At 35.2% G+C, this 16,616-nt stretch overlaps 1 protein-coding gene across 1 annotated transcript; it reads left to right on the top strand.

Moving 5' to 3' along the window:
• Positions 1–555: 555 nt before the first annotated feature.
• Positions 556–16,401, top strand: LOC143349653 (uncharacterized). The gene is made up of 10 exons (XM_076781062.1): positions 556–736; positions 1,662–1,886; positions 2,388–2,584; positions 4,871–4,993; positions 10,202–10,491; positions 12,047–12,257; positions 12,416–12,541; positions 12,648–12,871; positions 14,779–15,112; positions 16,133–16,401. The coding sequence occupies exons 2-10, from the start codon at positions 1,669–1,671 to the stop codon at positions 16,318–16,320; spliced, it is 1,911 nt and encodes a 636-aa protein (XP_076637177.1). The 5' UTR covers positions 556–736; positions 1,662–1,668; the 3' UTR covers positions 16,321–16,401.
• The last annotated feature ends 215 nt before the right edge of the window (positions 16,402–16,616 follow it).

Genomic DNA, 16,616 nt, shown 5'->3' with positions numbered 1-16,616 from the left:
ACTTCACCCACCCAATAAATATTTAACATATGAAATCACATTCTGCAATATAATCAATCGAAACACCAATTCTCAGTACTATAGTTAATTTGAAACGAAGAAGTAGTTCACAAAAATATTATATTTTAATTAAATAATTGTAGATGTAAAATTTGTGAATTCCATCGTGCAACAACAATTTTACTAGTATGTACGATGCATTCTGCCTACGATAAAAATTTGCCAATTTAATATTTCGAAAATATTAGACGTAAACAGATATTTAAGATTCCAAGTTTCGTTCGTTCTACGAGTAACGAAAGAAAAAGAGTAACGCTGAAATTGGATAGAAATTTGAATATTGTTGGTCACTGAAAAATAGGGGAATGAGTCTTCAAATGAATAATGGAATGCTTTTGGTTTTTGATAAGGAAGTATGTGGTATTTTATACGGAGTGGAATGAAACGCGAACAGTAAACTTCACGCAGGCGCAACTAATGCGATAGAACGATAGATAAAGTAACGTAAGGGTAGAGGAACTAGCAGTCGCTATGCGCTTACCTCAGTACGCAAAGTGCTTTTTTGCATTGATCATTACGATCTGTCGTGCATTCTCTAATAAAGAAAATCGTTGGAAAAAGATCCTGCTGGAACTGTCGAATTCGCCACTAAAGAAAAAGAGAGGAGGAATTTAGGGGAAATTTAAATTTCTACGGTGATGAAATGGGTGAAAAGCGCGTGACAATTTTTACACACGTAAGTGCATCTGTTTTCTGATATAAACATCGTTAAAAAATATTATTACCGAACACGTGAACGTAGAAAAAAAAAGTTTCTTACAACTGCATACATATACAAGTGTTGTGATCTTTTTGTGGACACGAATGGCGTTGTGGGGTCCAAAATGTGATTAGTATGAAAAGAATTGAACACAATAATCTGTTTTAATTTTCCAACGAAACAAAGTCTCTAATCGTTGGATAACTGTCGGAGTAACGAGACGATTGACGGAGTTTTTTTTTTAATATTAAGCAAATAGATTAGTGTTTGGCGCTATTTGTGAGTTTTCTGAGATAGCGTAATATTATTAATTTCATACATAACCAGCGTTTTCAAGCATTTTTCGCGTCGGTGGTATTATATATCGATTTTATTTATTCGTTAGACTAGAACGCAAATTAAACGATCATAATATAGAAATTTGTTTGATATTTACCGAAGTGAGAATTTCAGAAGTCTATTTTAAACAATTAAAAATACAGAAACCAGGTCTTATGCATAAAAAAACAATTGTTTTAACCCCTCTATAAATACAGTTTATACGATATGACCATTAGTTGCAACTATCGATTAGATATAAATCGAAAAGTAGATTTTGATAAACACAGTCGATGACTATTGGCAATAATATTAAATCAAATTTCAAAGATGTAGATAATGGACATGTGATCTCAAAGTTGTACTAACAATAAAGGGTTGATTAATTTTTCGAATGGAAAACGTTTTATTGTTTCTTATTTTTCCAATTATTGGGGGTAGTTACCCTTTTCTCTGATCGCGTTCATTAAGACCTCACAAAGTCGTTCGAGAAGGGATAATAAAACTGAAAGGCTAGTTTGTCGAAGAAGTAAATGTGTTCTGGGGAAACGTGACGGTTTGTTGATGAACTTTGACCGATCAGTTGCAGAATGGATATAAGTTCACTGGTACCGGCGGGTCTTCTGGCGGGGCGAGTGGATCTCTTCGAGATCCAGGCTGGTTACAATAAGTTTTCCGAAAATTTGCGACGGTTCACGCCGCAGGCCATCCAGTGCGCGATATTCTGCGGTGGTTCCAGGTGCAAGTATGAAAATCCAAAAGCTTGGCCACCCGTGCATATGGCAATACAGAACATCTTTTCGCATTGGTAAGGTTCCACTAAACGTTCGTTCGTTGATTTATGAAGATGAAAATATTAAAAGTACAAAATGAATAAGACGTATGTCCAATATGAGGTTTAAAGCATACAGAATATGAATTGTTGCAGTCTATATCACTGAGATAATAAATTATTTTATCGAGCAAATGCGATGTTTCTTGCGTGATTGCATCAATTTACTCGCGTCTGTAACTAATGTTAAATATGTACCTATATTAACCGTATCAAGTAACAGATGTAGATAAAATTCATGATCGATATTAAATACTGTAATTTCGTTAGAAATAGCTGTTTTGAAACTTGCAAGCGTCAGTGTGTAGACGGAAATAGCGTTCCAACTTCCTTTTATCGATTCTCCATCGAAAAGGCATCCAAAGATACAGTGATTTCGCTCGGTTAAATTCAGATTTTTAAATCGTTGAGATTTATAATCGTTATTATTTTTATTTTTTTTATGAAAATTTGGAGTAACGATTGATCGTTGTTTAGGGTGACCGACGACGTTCTCGCGATGGCACGACCGAACACCGCGCAGATAGTAAGAAAAGACATAATTGCACAGTTTCAAGGGTGGAGTATAAAAACTATAATAAACCTGCAAACGCCCGGCGAGCATGCGAGCTGCGGTGGCCCACTCGAAGATAGCGGCTTCACTTACGATCCGAATATCTTCATGAGAAATGGCAGTAGGTATTTAAATATTAATATATTTAAATATTTAACAATATTATGATACCGTCAATATTTAACTCGATACGTTCCTACGAAACTGACAGAACAGGGGACTATACGAATTCCTTACATTCGTGCAATTTTCATGCAGAATTAAACGAAACCCAAATCGTTTATTCAAAAATTCGTTCTTATTAAAAAATTACATGTTTTCTTCGAATATACACCAAGAAATACGCGAGGCCTTAAAAATGTTAAGAGAATTTAGGAAAAGTATTCCACATAAAAGCTTCTAGTTTAGGGATAAAATTTATTTCAGAACCGTTTGACTCATTCTGCGTAAAAATTGAAGGTAAATTGGAAACTGAATTACCTATTCTCAAGAATGATAGTGATAGTGGTGAAAAAAAATATAGATATAAATAAACGAAAACAAAAAGGGGGGCTTTGAATGGAATTAAACACTGTGAATTATTGTCAGGGGCTCCATAAATTGTTTGGTTTCTTACCGATTGTAGAATATTTACATTTTATTGGAGAAAATTGCGTAGGAGGAAATGTGGTAACATCGTGTGTAACACTAATTAAAATTTAAATTTCTCCTTTTTCTTTAATTTTCTTTATTCGAAAACAGAAGAAATTCACACAGAAATATCTATTTTTAATTTTCTGGAGTAGAAAATCCCATTAATTGTAGTATATCCCCCTAATACTAGATTTTTAGATTCCATACTCAGAGTTACAGAACTCGTAAATATTATTTGTCAGTAATTTATATTAAATTTGATGGATGTAATGATACGAATATATGTATATCCAATGTATTTTTAATAGAAATATAAGGGTGCTCGGCCACTCCTGGGAAAAACTTTAATGGGAGATTCTAGAGACCAAAATAAGACGAAAATCAAGAATATCAATTTGTTGCTTGAGGCTACATCAAAAAGTTATTAAAAAATTTCAAATCATTCTGGAAAAATTATTTTCGGTTGCGGGAGTCAATTACAATAATTTTTGGTCAATAGACATACCTTCGAAATCCTATGCACTTTCGAGAAAAAAATCGAGTAGGTGCTGAAATTTTTCAGCGAAATTAAAAAATTTTAAATCGTTCTAAAAAAATTATTTTTGATTGCAGGGACCAATTATAATCATTTTTGGTCAATAGACATACCCTCGAAATCCTAACCATTTTCCAGAAAAAAATTCCTTACCGAAAATATAATTTCAGGCCAGAAATGCTTCCCGTAAATTTCATGCGAATCTTTAAAACACCATAACTTCTGAACGGATTAGATGATTTTAATGTTCAAAAAGCCAAACGCCGCGTATTTTAGTGTAGAATATGTAGTAATTATAAAAATATTCGAAAAGTTGTTCCTTGACCCCGTAATGTTAGAAAAACCCTATAAAAATGGTCCAATTTTCAAACAGCCATAACTCCTACAATAGTGAATATATTTCAATGAAACTTTTTTCTGAAGCAGAGCCCATGGGTACCTACAAAAAAGTATTACACAACTTTTCTGTAGGACGTCAAACGAAATTACTAAAAGTCAAAAACTAATTTTTAAGAAAAATTGACAAGGGGTAGCTGCTGAAATTTTTCGGCGAAATTGAAAAGTTTCAAATCGTTCTGGAAAAATTATTTTCGGTTGCAGGGGTCAATTACAATAATTTTTGGTGAATAGACATACCTCCGAAATCCTACGCACTTTCGAGAAAAAAATTCTGGAAGGTGGACAAATTTTTCGACGAATAAAAAAAATTTCAAATTGTTCTGGAAAAATTATTTTCGGTTGCAGGAGTTTAATTACAATTATTTTTGGTGAACAGACATACCCCCAAAATTCTGCGCAGTTTCGAGAAAAAAATTCGAGACGGGCGGAACTGTAAACGTTAATAATTTCTTAACGAAGCCTCGATCAACAAATTGATATTCTTGATTTTCGTCTTATTTTGGCCTCTAGAATCTTCCATTAAAATTTTTCCCAAGGATGGCCGAACACTCTGTATGTAATTAAAATTCGTAAATCCAGTATTAAGGGTGATACGAAATGGAGTGGTGGAGAAAATCAGGGGTAGTTTGTCTCAACAGAGTCGCTTAATATCGCCAGGAAATTCGATTCCTCGAATCAGATCGAAGAAGCTCTAGCATAACATGCAATGCAGCAAAACCTCCGTGTATCTATGCGGAGAAAACAAAAGTTTCGCGAAACGCGAACCGTGCTTGTCCCTTCGTGGTCGGATAGTTGGCCCAAGGTCTTTCGAAGAACGCTATGCCACGAATTTTGTTGCAGTTTACTATTACAATTTCGCGCTGAAGGACTATGGGGACGCGACGATGGGCAAACTTCTGGATATGGTCAAGGTCGTGGCCTTCGCCGTGCAGGAAGGAAGAGTGGCAATCCACTGTCACGCTGGTAAATCGACTTCTTTTTTCACCCGATCGATCCATCGACCCGATTCCCGCGCCATTTTTCACTTTCGATTAGCTGTTCGCGTTAATGGCGATCGTGCTTCAGAGTTATTCAGATTTTTTAAACAGATTCTCTTCCTCCGTGCCTCGAGAAACCAAACTCTAAATATTCTAGAATGCCTCGATAATTCTTTTGCAATTTTGGGAATTTGAAGAATCGTATATTTATTGGTTCGATTTATAAATTGGTTAACACGCTTTTGGAACTAAAAGTTTGTGCCCTTGATAACAGGCCTGTAGCAATTAGGAATAATTTATTAAATTAATTGGTGGTACGTTTAGAGAAAGGATGTTTCCATTGTTATTCGTAATATTTTCATATTAGCTTGAAATTTTAAATATTCAGTCGAAGGAAGAATACCTTTTGAATGTACATTTATTTACTCAAAGTCTCTCTATGATATCCTGATTATAAAAATATAAATTTTTTAGAATCAAGCTTCAATAAATCTTTTCTTAAATTCATTAACGTATCGTTCTGAAATTTAGGACTTATTTTGTAAGCATTTTCAAAAATCATATTTTCCACTTTTTCTTTACCATGATTACATCTCCAGATGTAAACGTAAAACCATTTTTTAACATCTTCATAAATATCTGTGGAATTAAATTATTTCATTTGTTTCCTTTAAGAGCAGCTCGTTGTAACGCTATGCTTTTTTACGGAAAGTGAATTCCTGCACGAACAGGGTACTTTTTAGACCAATTCCATCGTGCCACAATCGTTGGTGGAATCTATACAATTGTTACAAAGAAGTTAGCCTATTCCTGTAATGGCGATGCTATCGTTGCAACGTGGATGCACTCAATTTCTCTAATCGCGGGATTGTAAACGAACCTTTTAATTTAAGAAAATAGTTATCTGTGCTTCCACGGTCTTTACCTCCGTGTGCCATCTTATCAGCAATTTGTAACCTTTAAGGTTATCGATTCAAGGGAATGTGTGAAACACGTTCAACCGGCGCGATACCGTTTTGGTGCATTGCGTGCAGCTGGACGCGGCGTCAACGCGGTGCATCTAAATTTTTGCATTCGTTATGCATACCATCCCCCTTGAACTTTGGATCGACAGCCACGGTCGCAAAAATTGCAACCGTATGAAGCAAATTGGGCGTAACGTGTAATTGTGAAAGGGGTGTATTATTTTGCTAATTTCTTTTTGATTTTTCTATTAAACGAAGGTTTTTTTGGTACTTAAGAACAGGCAATTTCTAGACTGAAAATATACAGAGGGTCTCACAAAGGTGTATAAACGCATCTTACGTTTTTAAGATACTGTAACTACTGTCTCAGTATTGTAGGAGAAGAGGGGACAAGATCTTCAGGAAAAATTGTTGCAGATTTATGAATATTTCTGGATGTTACTATTCGATTATACAATTACGCTAAATTAATTATTCTAAGAATTAACCCCTTGAAAATGATCAGTTTTGTTTGTTAGATTTGTTTCCAAATCGATGTTAGAATAACCAATCCTGATAACACTGTCTAAAATATGAAATGTTTAGACATATCGATTTATCATGACATACACTGTATTCAATGTCAAGATGGCATGCTCTACTACATTATTCACTTCTAACAGAGAAAAATGTCCATCATGTTGGTAACTACGCGCGACAACTTTAATTTTCATTCGTGTAAAATTTTGGTTTAAACGCAATGTGTTTACACCTTGGAAAGAATGAGTTTCCATGCATATTATTAATATGAAATTTTAAATCTGTGTGTTTGTGATTTCCCTACGAGTCCTACTGTCTTCGTTAAATCCGAAGGAAATTTTGTTTGGGTGCTCCTATAGGCTTCGATGGAAAGAACAGGCTATTTAATTTTGTGGAAATGTTTGCTATAATGTTTGCTATAAAGCAGACTGTAAAGCTTTGAATGAGTTCAGGGTTCTTTATCAAATGACGTCTGAGCATCATATGTTCTATAAAACTCTAATGCATGATTTAAAATGTGTGCAATGTACGAACAATTCAACTTTGTTTCAGTTATGATAAATGTCTATATGAAATTTAAAAAATCCCTAATTTGTCTAATAAATTCCAAGTTTTAGCAGTCTATTTTTTCGTCCATAGGAACAGTAATAAATAGCTCGGGCGGAAAGTAGTTTTCTATGACGAATTTTCTAATTGACGGAAAGCGTGCTCGCCAACCATAATCGTACTCGGTTCTGAATTCCTCGGGGGAATTTATCCGCACGAAAAATAGATGACAGAAGATAACAAATTGGGGCGAAACACTGTTCCCTTTTATGAATCGTGACCGTTCGTGAAAACATTCAACTCGGGAAGTACGAACAACACACGAACGATTCGAAGAGCGACATAAATTATAGAAATGTTGCTGAGCATGAGATTCAGAAACTTTGATGTAAACCTAGCATGATTCAAAGAGGTATTATTGCCTTCCAGTTTCGTTTTGGTTCCATTCTCTTGCAATCTAGAATCTTTAAAATGTACTGTTAAAATGTTTCTTTAACATTCTTGAAAATAATATAGGTACAAAAGATTTTTCAAATTAAAACATAAAAGTAGATCTAGATTCAAAATAATAAAATTTCTTACATCCACTCTAGATACTTTAAACGCATTTTTTCGACGAGATTGCCATGATTTACCAAAAATCAATGAACAGATACACTCGAATTAAATAAATAGATTTAATAATTTTTTAAACCGTCAAGTAGGGAAATGTTTGCCAAAACAGGAATCAATGCATTTATTTCAAAATGCTGTCGTTTTGTCAATTTCTTATAGTTCGAGCTACTACCATACGTAGTTTAATAATTTCTTCTATTTTTAGAATTCGATCTACCAATAATGTCTCAATCTCGTCCAACCACGATAATAGTTTCTTTTTACCTCCATTAAGTTAGTAACCTATATCTCAACAACTATTACGTATTTGTATATAAAAAAAATTCGTATAACTTGGAAAGATAGGCGCAAACAACTGTGCAAATCGTCAAACCGATATCTCGAATAGTTTTTCTTGTATAAAATTCCAAGTCCAGACTAGGATACTTCTTCATCAATTCGTTTTTCAATAACAAGGGCCTTCGAGTCATGCATACTTAACGATCGCAAAAGTTACGTTTTCCTCGCATTCGTGGGGGTTCGTATTCGGCAATCAATCCCACGATATGCACTTTACGAACTGTATCATTACCTACACGAAGGCGTTCCTCTATCCACAGGGAGCAGAACATAATAGTTTCTCCAGTCCAGTGGTTACCAAACGGTTTTAGAACTCTCGCCATCTCAGAAATATAGAAACTCTGAAGTTTATAGCAAAAAACGTTTTCTCACAATTTATTTTTATTCTAACAGTCGATGGTGAATTTAAATGTCATTTAAAAGAAAATTAATTTCGTTTGATTATTCTACTAGTTACCTGATTAAATAATTTCTCCAATCTTTACCCTTTTCTTCTAATATTTTTATCCTTATCCAACTGATTAAACAATTTCTCCAATCTTTGCCCTTTTCTTTTAATATTTTAATCCATGTCTGCCAAATTTCAAAGTCCTTTAAAATTTTGATTCGAAATTATTTTCCAAGTTAAATCATATTTCCTCAAATGACTTTTTAATGTTTTTATCCTTATCCATCTGATTAAACAATTCTTCCAATCTTTACCCTTTTCTTTTAATATTTTAATCCATGTCTGCCAAATTTCAAAGGTCCTTTAAAATTTTGACACGAAATTATTTTCCAAGTTAAATCATATTTTCTCAAATGACTTTTCGACTGCATAAAAGTATTTTTTTTCAAGAAACAATTAGTACAGAATCTATAATAATGGACAAATTTTATTTGCATTCGTTTTAGATTATAAAACAACCTATTTACGGTTTCCAACCCCTCTTTTCCCCACTTTGAGAGACACTGCCCCATTTCAGGCGCTCAGCGATCGAAATGATTAATTTTCTCCAGTTTCTTCGGCGCGAGCACGAAACACCGACGTCTATCACCATAAATAGTTGTACGACAGCGTAATTCTTCCCCGAACGAATCCTTGGTCGTAGTTGACAACGAGGACGATTTGATCGAATTTCGGAAATTCCGCGCGAGTCTCACGTGCGCGCTTCGCGAGTTAATTACCGAGCCGCAGAAGCGTGTTTACTAAGCGAAACGGTTCACGCGCGGAATGGACACCGCGGAAATATCGAATTGTTCGCTAGATACGTCGTAGCTCTTGTTAATTCCGGAACTGCGTCGATCACGATTACCGATTCCGCCTCCGGATTCACGGTTCCGGCGCGAGCAATTTATTTCTCGAATTAGCCGCGATCGATGCACCGCAGATTAGCCGTGGATAAATATATCAATGTTTGCGTCACGCTAGTCGATAAGTCATAACTCTGCCAGCTTTCGAATATTCGTCAGTAATTGTAGTCAACTTCCTTCTCCTTGGGATAGCAGGCAATTATGCTAAGGCTGCATTCAAGTATTACATATCTCGTCGAGTTCATCCCTTTTCTATTCCTTTCCACTCCTGAAATCAGTTATCTTCGCGTTGCTTTAATCGACGTTTAGTCCACGTCAGTACTTCGCAAACGTTGTCCCGAGGTTCTCCTTAAATTGTTGTTTTAATAAATGTTCACGAACTGGACTCTGGGATTATTTGGATCTATGCAAACTATTTCTTCCACAATCGTGAGGTTTTGTGTTTTGATAAATAGAATTTTACAGCGAGCTGTTTTTCGATAACAAGTAGAAGTAATAAAATTCAGATTCGGGTCGAAATTGACCCGAAGTCCGACAATCGGTAGCTCAGAATATTGCAAGCTGTTTCTGTATTTCTCACCATACGGAGAATTTGCTTAAATTATTTTTTAAATATATTTTGAAGCTTGCTTTATTATCCTTTATTTAATTTCATTCTTATAGGATTTATATTTATATCTAGACAGCAAAGGTCAGTGAATTAGAAGAAGCTCGTTAGATCGTAGAAAGTGAAATACGAAATACGTGTTTGTTTACGTACTTTTTGTTTAATTTCCGTTCGTTTGACTTTGTTTTTGCGCTGTATTACGATTCGAGGATTCGTAGAATCGTCCCAAAAAGAACATATTTAAATCATCGGTTCTTTTCAATTAATTACGAGTTGTCTGGTAAAATTGTATCGGATTTTATTTTTTCAGGATTAGGCAGAACCGGGGTTCTGATTGCGTGCTACCTTGTTTACAGTCTTCGTGTACGAGCTAACGATGCCATAAGATTCGTTCGCATGAAACGACCGTCGGCGATACAGACACGAGGACAGATACTCTGCATTCAGGAATTTGAGCATTTCGTTCTTCCACAGATGATAGTTTTCCCTTTGACCAGCACAATAGGCGATCGCAAGCCTTGCAGCCTCCAATCGCATTTGAGGAAACAACAAACCGTCTTGCACGGATACGAGCAACGGACCTTCAAACACATTCCAAAGGTTCAATAACAAAATTAAGTAATATTTTATCAACTAGTTGTTTATAGTTTACTACCCAGAAAAAAATGAATAACGCTTTGAATGTAGAAAAGAAACTACTCAACGGATGAATTTAAAATTTCACCTACGAATTTTCTTAAATTTCAGTAATACAATTCTTACAAAATTTTGTAACGTATGTAACATTAATTACGACTCCTTGAAGATGTCAGGAACAAAATACCCTTGATAAAAATATTTGGAATCTCATCTACGAATTTTTTTAAATATACATAATAAAAATTAATTTTTACAAAATATTACATTAGTTATGGTTGAAGAGTTTGTAATATAAAATTATACAGGGTGTTCGGCCACCCTTAGGAAATTATTGGGAGATTTTAGAGACCAAAATAAGACGAAAATCAAGGAGACAAATTTCTTGATTGAGGCTTCGTTAAAAAGTTATAGAAACATTTCTGGCTACACAGTATATTTTCGGTAAAGGATTTTTTCTCGAAAGTACGTAGGATTTCGGGGGTATGTACATTCACCAAAAATGATTGTACTTGATCCTTGCAATCGAAAATAATTTTTCCAAAACGATTTGAAATTTTTTTTTTCGCCGAAAAATTTTAGCAGCTACCCCCTGTCGATTTTTCTTAAAAATTCGTTTTTCATTTTTAGTAATTTTGTTTGACGCCCTACAGAAAAGTTGTCCAATACTTTTTTGTAGGTACCCATGGGCTCTACTTCAGAAAAAAGTTTCATTGAAATATATTCACTATTGTAGGAGTTACGGCTGTTTGAAAATTGGACCACTTTTATGGGGTTTTTCTAACATTACGGGATCAAGGAACAACTTTTTGAATATTTTTATAATTACTACATATTCTACACTAAAATACGCGGCGTTTGGCTTTTTGAACATTAAAATCGTTCAATCCGTTCAGAAGTTATGACATTTTAAACTTTTGCATGAAATTTCAAGGAAGCATATCTGGCCAGAACTTATAATTTCGGTCATGAATTTTTTTCTCGAAAGTACGTAGGATTTCGGGGATATGTGTGTTCACAAAAAATGATTGTAATTGACCCTAGCAATCAAAAATAATTTTTTTAGAATGATTTGAAATATTTCAATATCGCCGAATTTGTCCCCCTTCCTGAATTTTTTTCTCGAAAGTACGTAGGATTTCGGAGGTATGTCTATTGACCAAAAATAATTATAATTGTCCCCCGCAATCGAAAATAATTTTTCCGTGAATGATTTGAAACTTTTTAATTTAATTTTGTTAATAACTTTTTAACGAAGCCTCAATTAACAAATTGATATTCTCGATTTTCGTCTTATTGTGGCCTCTAAAATGTCCCATTAAAATTTTTTTTAGCGGTGGCCGAACACCCTGTATATTATACATATTTTTAAAAAATGTAAAAAGATTGATTTGATCCGGAAAAGTAGAACTCCAATCTAATAGAATTTTCATTCTATCATATTTATTTTTATACAACATACGTATAGAACGAATAATTTATTCCCTGCTCGTTAAGTGGATGATCGATTATTTTTCAGATCGTCTTTACTATTTGCGAGCGAATTCTTCAGCTCTGCGACTGTCAGGACGATAATTCGCCTTGCGAGATCCAATACACGGTCTCTACCACGCCGTTCACGAATAAATTTGTATCACACGTTTTGGAAAAGTTGCGCGACAGCAAGGGAAACATAAGGCATTCATATTCGTGGGCAGAATCCCTTGCCGATTCGTCTTTCGACTGTTCGAGTAAGAAATATTTTCCGAAAATAAAATGGAAATATAATTCCATTTCAAAAAGTTAAAATCGTTTTAACTACGGTGCCTTGGACCAACAATTCTGAAAAAATTGTGAATAATGGTAACTAAAGTACAAAATTAATTCGACTTCTTTTCACGTTAATCAGCCTCCACAAAAGCGTGTGCAAGTGGTAGCCAAGCGTCTTCTAGGGACACTTCCGACGACATTGGACGATTAAGTGACTTGTTCTGTACTTCTCCAGATACTCCATCTTGCGATTCCACATACCCAGGTATAACGATTTGCAGAATAATTAGGGATCGATACACTTCTCCATGTTCTAGTCTTCCTGTGAGTTGATAGAACCAGGAAAGATAGGAAATTGATGTGTGTCACAGGTTTAGATGACAGCTGCGTGGACGACGTTCTCGGTGACGGGATCCACGGCCAGGATCTCGTTGACAATGATTGCTACAAAGAGATTCAGTCACACATGGACTTGAAGGTTGCTGCTCAAAACGCAGCCTTTGAAACTGTGAACACCGACGAGGCGATCAGAGCTCTGATCAAAGACAACGCGATGTTGCCTGAGAAAACTAGGAAACGCTTACAGGAATATCAGGTGCTCTTAATGAATAGAATGAGATTTAGTAATTAAATTTTATAACGTTAAATATATAGAAATAATCTATCCAATCGAAACAGTACATAATTACGTTGGTGTTTTGTCCCAGGTTTTTCCGTCCAACAAGTTTGTTTTAGATTCCAAGTCTCTTGAAAGTATCTTATAACTTTGTTATTTTTTCAAATTTAAAAATAAAACTTTGATAAATATATCTCGAAATAGATACCCTTTTAAGAATTCCAAACGAAATTTCTCAATTTTATGGATTTTGCACTTATCTCTGGAAGTTATTGCTTTGCTTTGCTTTCTTCAAAGAATATAAAATTGACGGGATACGTTTTGCAGAATACATATTTGCAGAAAATTCTATAGAAAAGACCGACTTTCTAACGTTTCTCATTTTTCTCTTGAATGTATTGTAATGAAATTTGTTACTTTAAGATTTTCGTGGTCGCTTATCCAATATAAGATAGAAGATGAAACGCCCTTAAAAATGAATTTTGCTTAAAGTCGATATCGTAGTTAGTCTCATAGAAAATAATTATTTACGAAAATATGCTGGCTAGTAATTAGATAAACATCCTATATACAAATTTAAATTAATTTTCAATTAAATAAACAATTTATTATCCAGTTTTATTGCACACCAATCGTATGATCAATAGGAATTGCTGAAACTTCTTTTGGTATATAACGTCAAAGTAAATGCCAAAATAAACATAGAAGGTAACATAAATATTAATAGTTGATACATTCATCAAATAGAGGATGAAACCCCCTTTAAAATGAGTGTTCATTCAAGTCGATAGCTTTATTAGTTCCTTAGATATAACGTTTTTTGTTTCAAGTCGATCGCATGGGTAGATCCGGAGATATAAGGATTCGAAGCGTTTGTTTACGTTTCACTGTTCACGCCGGGAGGTTAATGAGCTTTCATTACGGCCTTGTCAAGATCGTTGACCGCACGTGCTTGTAGTAAATAGTAAACACTACGTCACTCGGTCACTAGGTCACGACTCACATGAGAGAGAGAGGGAAGTCCGACGCGTTCGACGAAGACAGAGATAGTCGAATTAGAAAAATTACCCCTTTACATAAATTGCGATATCTCAGAAACGGAAAATCGGATCGCTAAAAACCAAAAGCCATTTTAAAGAGGAAGCTTCACCGCTTGTAACAGTGGCTCAATTATGGAGAAAACACTAGTAACTTCGGAACTCCACGCGTCTAAAGTTTTAGTACTTTTAATTCGCGTTAATAGACTTTTGTAAGACGGAGAGTGGAGTTTTAAAAACTACCCCTTCATTTAAATTGCGATATCTCAAAAACGGAAAGTCATATCTCCACAAAACAAAAATCATTTTAAAGGGGAGACTTTGGCATCTCTAACAATGGCTCAATTATGGAAAAAACAATAGTGGCTTCAGAACTGCACGCGTGTAAACTGTAACTATTTTTAATACGCGTTGTTAGGCTGTTCTAAGACAGTGGAAACTCAAGATTCTCTCCTTTCATTTTTGCTATAAATTTTTTATTCATATCGAAACCTAAACAGAATTTGATATTAAATTTTGTCCGATTTTTTTTACAAAAAATGTAAATCGTTCAACCGGTCGTGATAGACAACACATACTACATATTTTTCTTCAGAAAACAAACAATAAGATTAGAAGTAAACATTGAAAAATTTATTGTACGTATACTATAAGAAAAGTCGTGAAGTTAAATGGTACTAAAATAACATAGTTAGAAATGTTAAACGAAATTTGAAAAACGGTCATTTGACCAATGGTGATACGTTTAGAGTTAAGATAGCTAAAAAATGTATGTAATTCAAAAACCAATTATGATACGTTGGATACATATTACAAAGAGTTAGTACAAGAAGAATGTGCCTTTTCCAGGTGGATCTGAATCACAGGTCCACAGCCTGGCAGCGACTCCAAATGGAAACCGATATGGGCGTCCTGTGTGGATTGCTCTTCGAGTGGTTGGAGACTTTGAAGCGTCCTTTGCTGGATGTAGATAGCCTAAGTTACATTGTGGCGTGGGGTTCCAAACCTCAACGATGTCTCGAGAAACTGTCCGTTTGCAACAGATACCTTTTGGAGTATCTGCTACGATTTGTCAATCGACTCAGGCCGATGACAGCCGAAAGTCAGAGCTTGATAACGAAGCGGTTCATGGCTGCTCTCACGCAGCAAAGTATCTGGATCAAGAGCTCCTTCTATCCTTCCAGTAAGTTCATGTAAAGAATGTTTCGATTCCCTGATGAATTATTGCTTGAGGCAGAAGTATCTGCGGATACATTCCATTCGAACTCCGAGTTTAACTTTCTCACTGTAATTTGTATCGTTCGAGAATACTGTAGAGTCGCGACGTGTGGTTAAATTCTATTATGCTCGTGGATAACAATTCTTCGATCGTTGTATGTTTGTTGGAAGTACGAAGACCGTCTAGATCAGTGATTCTTAACCCGGGATCCACGAACTCCCACATTACAATAGTTATTAGATTAAAATAAATCTTTCGATTCAACGCCCTGAACTCACCATCGATTACAAAGAAATTGGAACTTCTCATCTATTGGGGCGGTTAAGATGGGTAGAATCGAAAATGTTTGTTTGCTTTTTCAGAAGCAGGTAGAAGCAGCTATTTATGTTTTAGAAGGGTAAAATTCTGTTCTTTAAAATGTGATCAAAATAAACATCGTATTCTGCTGAATTCATAATCAAAAAATAAAATGAAGAACATATTCGACCAAATGTGATTTAAGAAGTGTGAAAGATATGAAAATATAGGCATAATTTAAGTACATACCAGGCACACTTAATTTTATCTTTGATCAATTAAATTAGAATTCTATTTTGAAATGCCCGTTTTTAATATTTTCTTTACCCCCGCTAAAAATGCTTTTTTTTTCTTTTTCGTGGAGGGTCATAGGTGGGTTATTGCAAAAGGGGGTCGCGATTGGAGAAAGGTTAGGAAACATTGGTGTAGACAATTATCGTACGTCTCCGTTGCTGACCATTGCACACAGCATGCGTTCGCCGGAAATATCGATTGGCGGGTCACGCTACTTCGTTCTATTTATATTATTAATAATTGTAGCCAGCACGGCGATACGATACATAACAGATCCCGATATCGCGATTGACGTCTTCGCCCTCGTTTTCGATTTTCAATTATTCACGTTGCAATTAGTGGAGGACCGGCGGACGTCGTACGTGGTTAATCGTTAATTTCGTTCCGTTGCAGACAAAAATTTCCATAAGTTACGACGGGGGACCGCGGCGAAGCTCAATGAATTTTTCATCAGATTGATGAACCTAATAGAGGAGGTCAACGTGCAGGAAATGGAGAAGCCCTCCTGGTTGTCCAAGTGGGAATTGGTGTCCAATCAGTTGCGGCAAATCGAAACTCAAAGGGGCGAAATACCGATTTGAATCGACGCTGATAATAATAGGAACGCGAACGAGAATATCGAGCGTGACGTTTAGGACGTCCGTAGAAATCGAAACGTTCGAAGTGGGTCTAGTCGTAGCTCGCAATCGATGTATAATATTTATTTTTACAATGGAAACAGTCGATCATGCTCGGAATAAATGCATAAGTTACAAATTGTGGTAAACCTATCGAATAAACGAGAGCATTTAGTAGTAACAGAACATGTTGTTTCTTTTATTCACGAGTCTTTGTGAAAGCCTGTAGTACAAACGAGATGAGCATCTCGTTAAAGCTG

Source organism: Colletes latitarsis, chromosome 2, assembly GCF_051014445.1.
Source record: "Colletes latitarsis isolate SP2378_abdomen chromosome 2, iyColLati1, whole genome shotgun sequence".
Lineage (NCBI taxonomy): Eukaryota > Metazoa > Arthropoda > Insecta > Hymenoptera > Colletidae > Colletes > Colletes latitarsis.
Note: the sequence above shows the minus strand (reverse complement) of the source record. Positions and strands in the feature narration are given on the sequence as shown.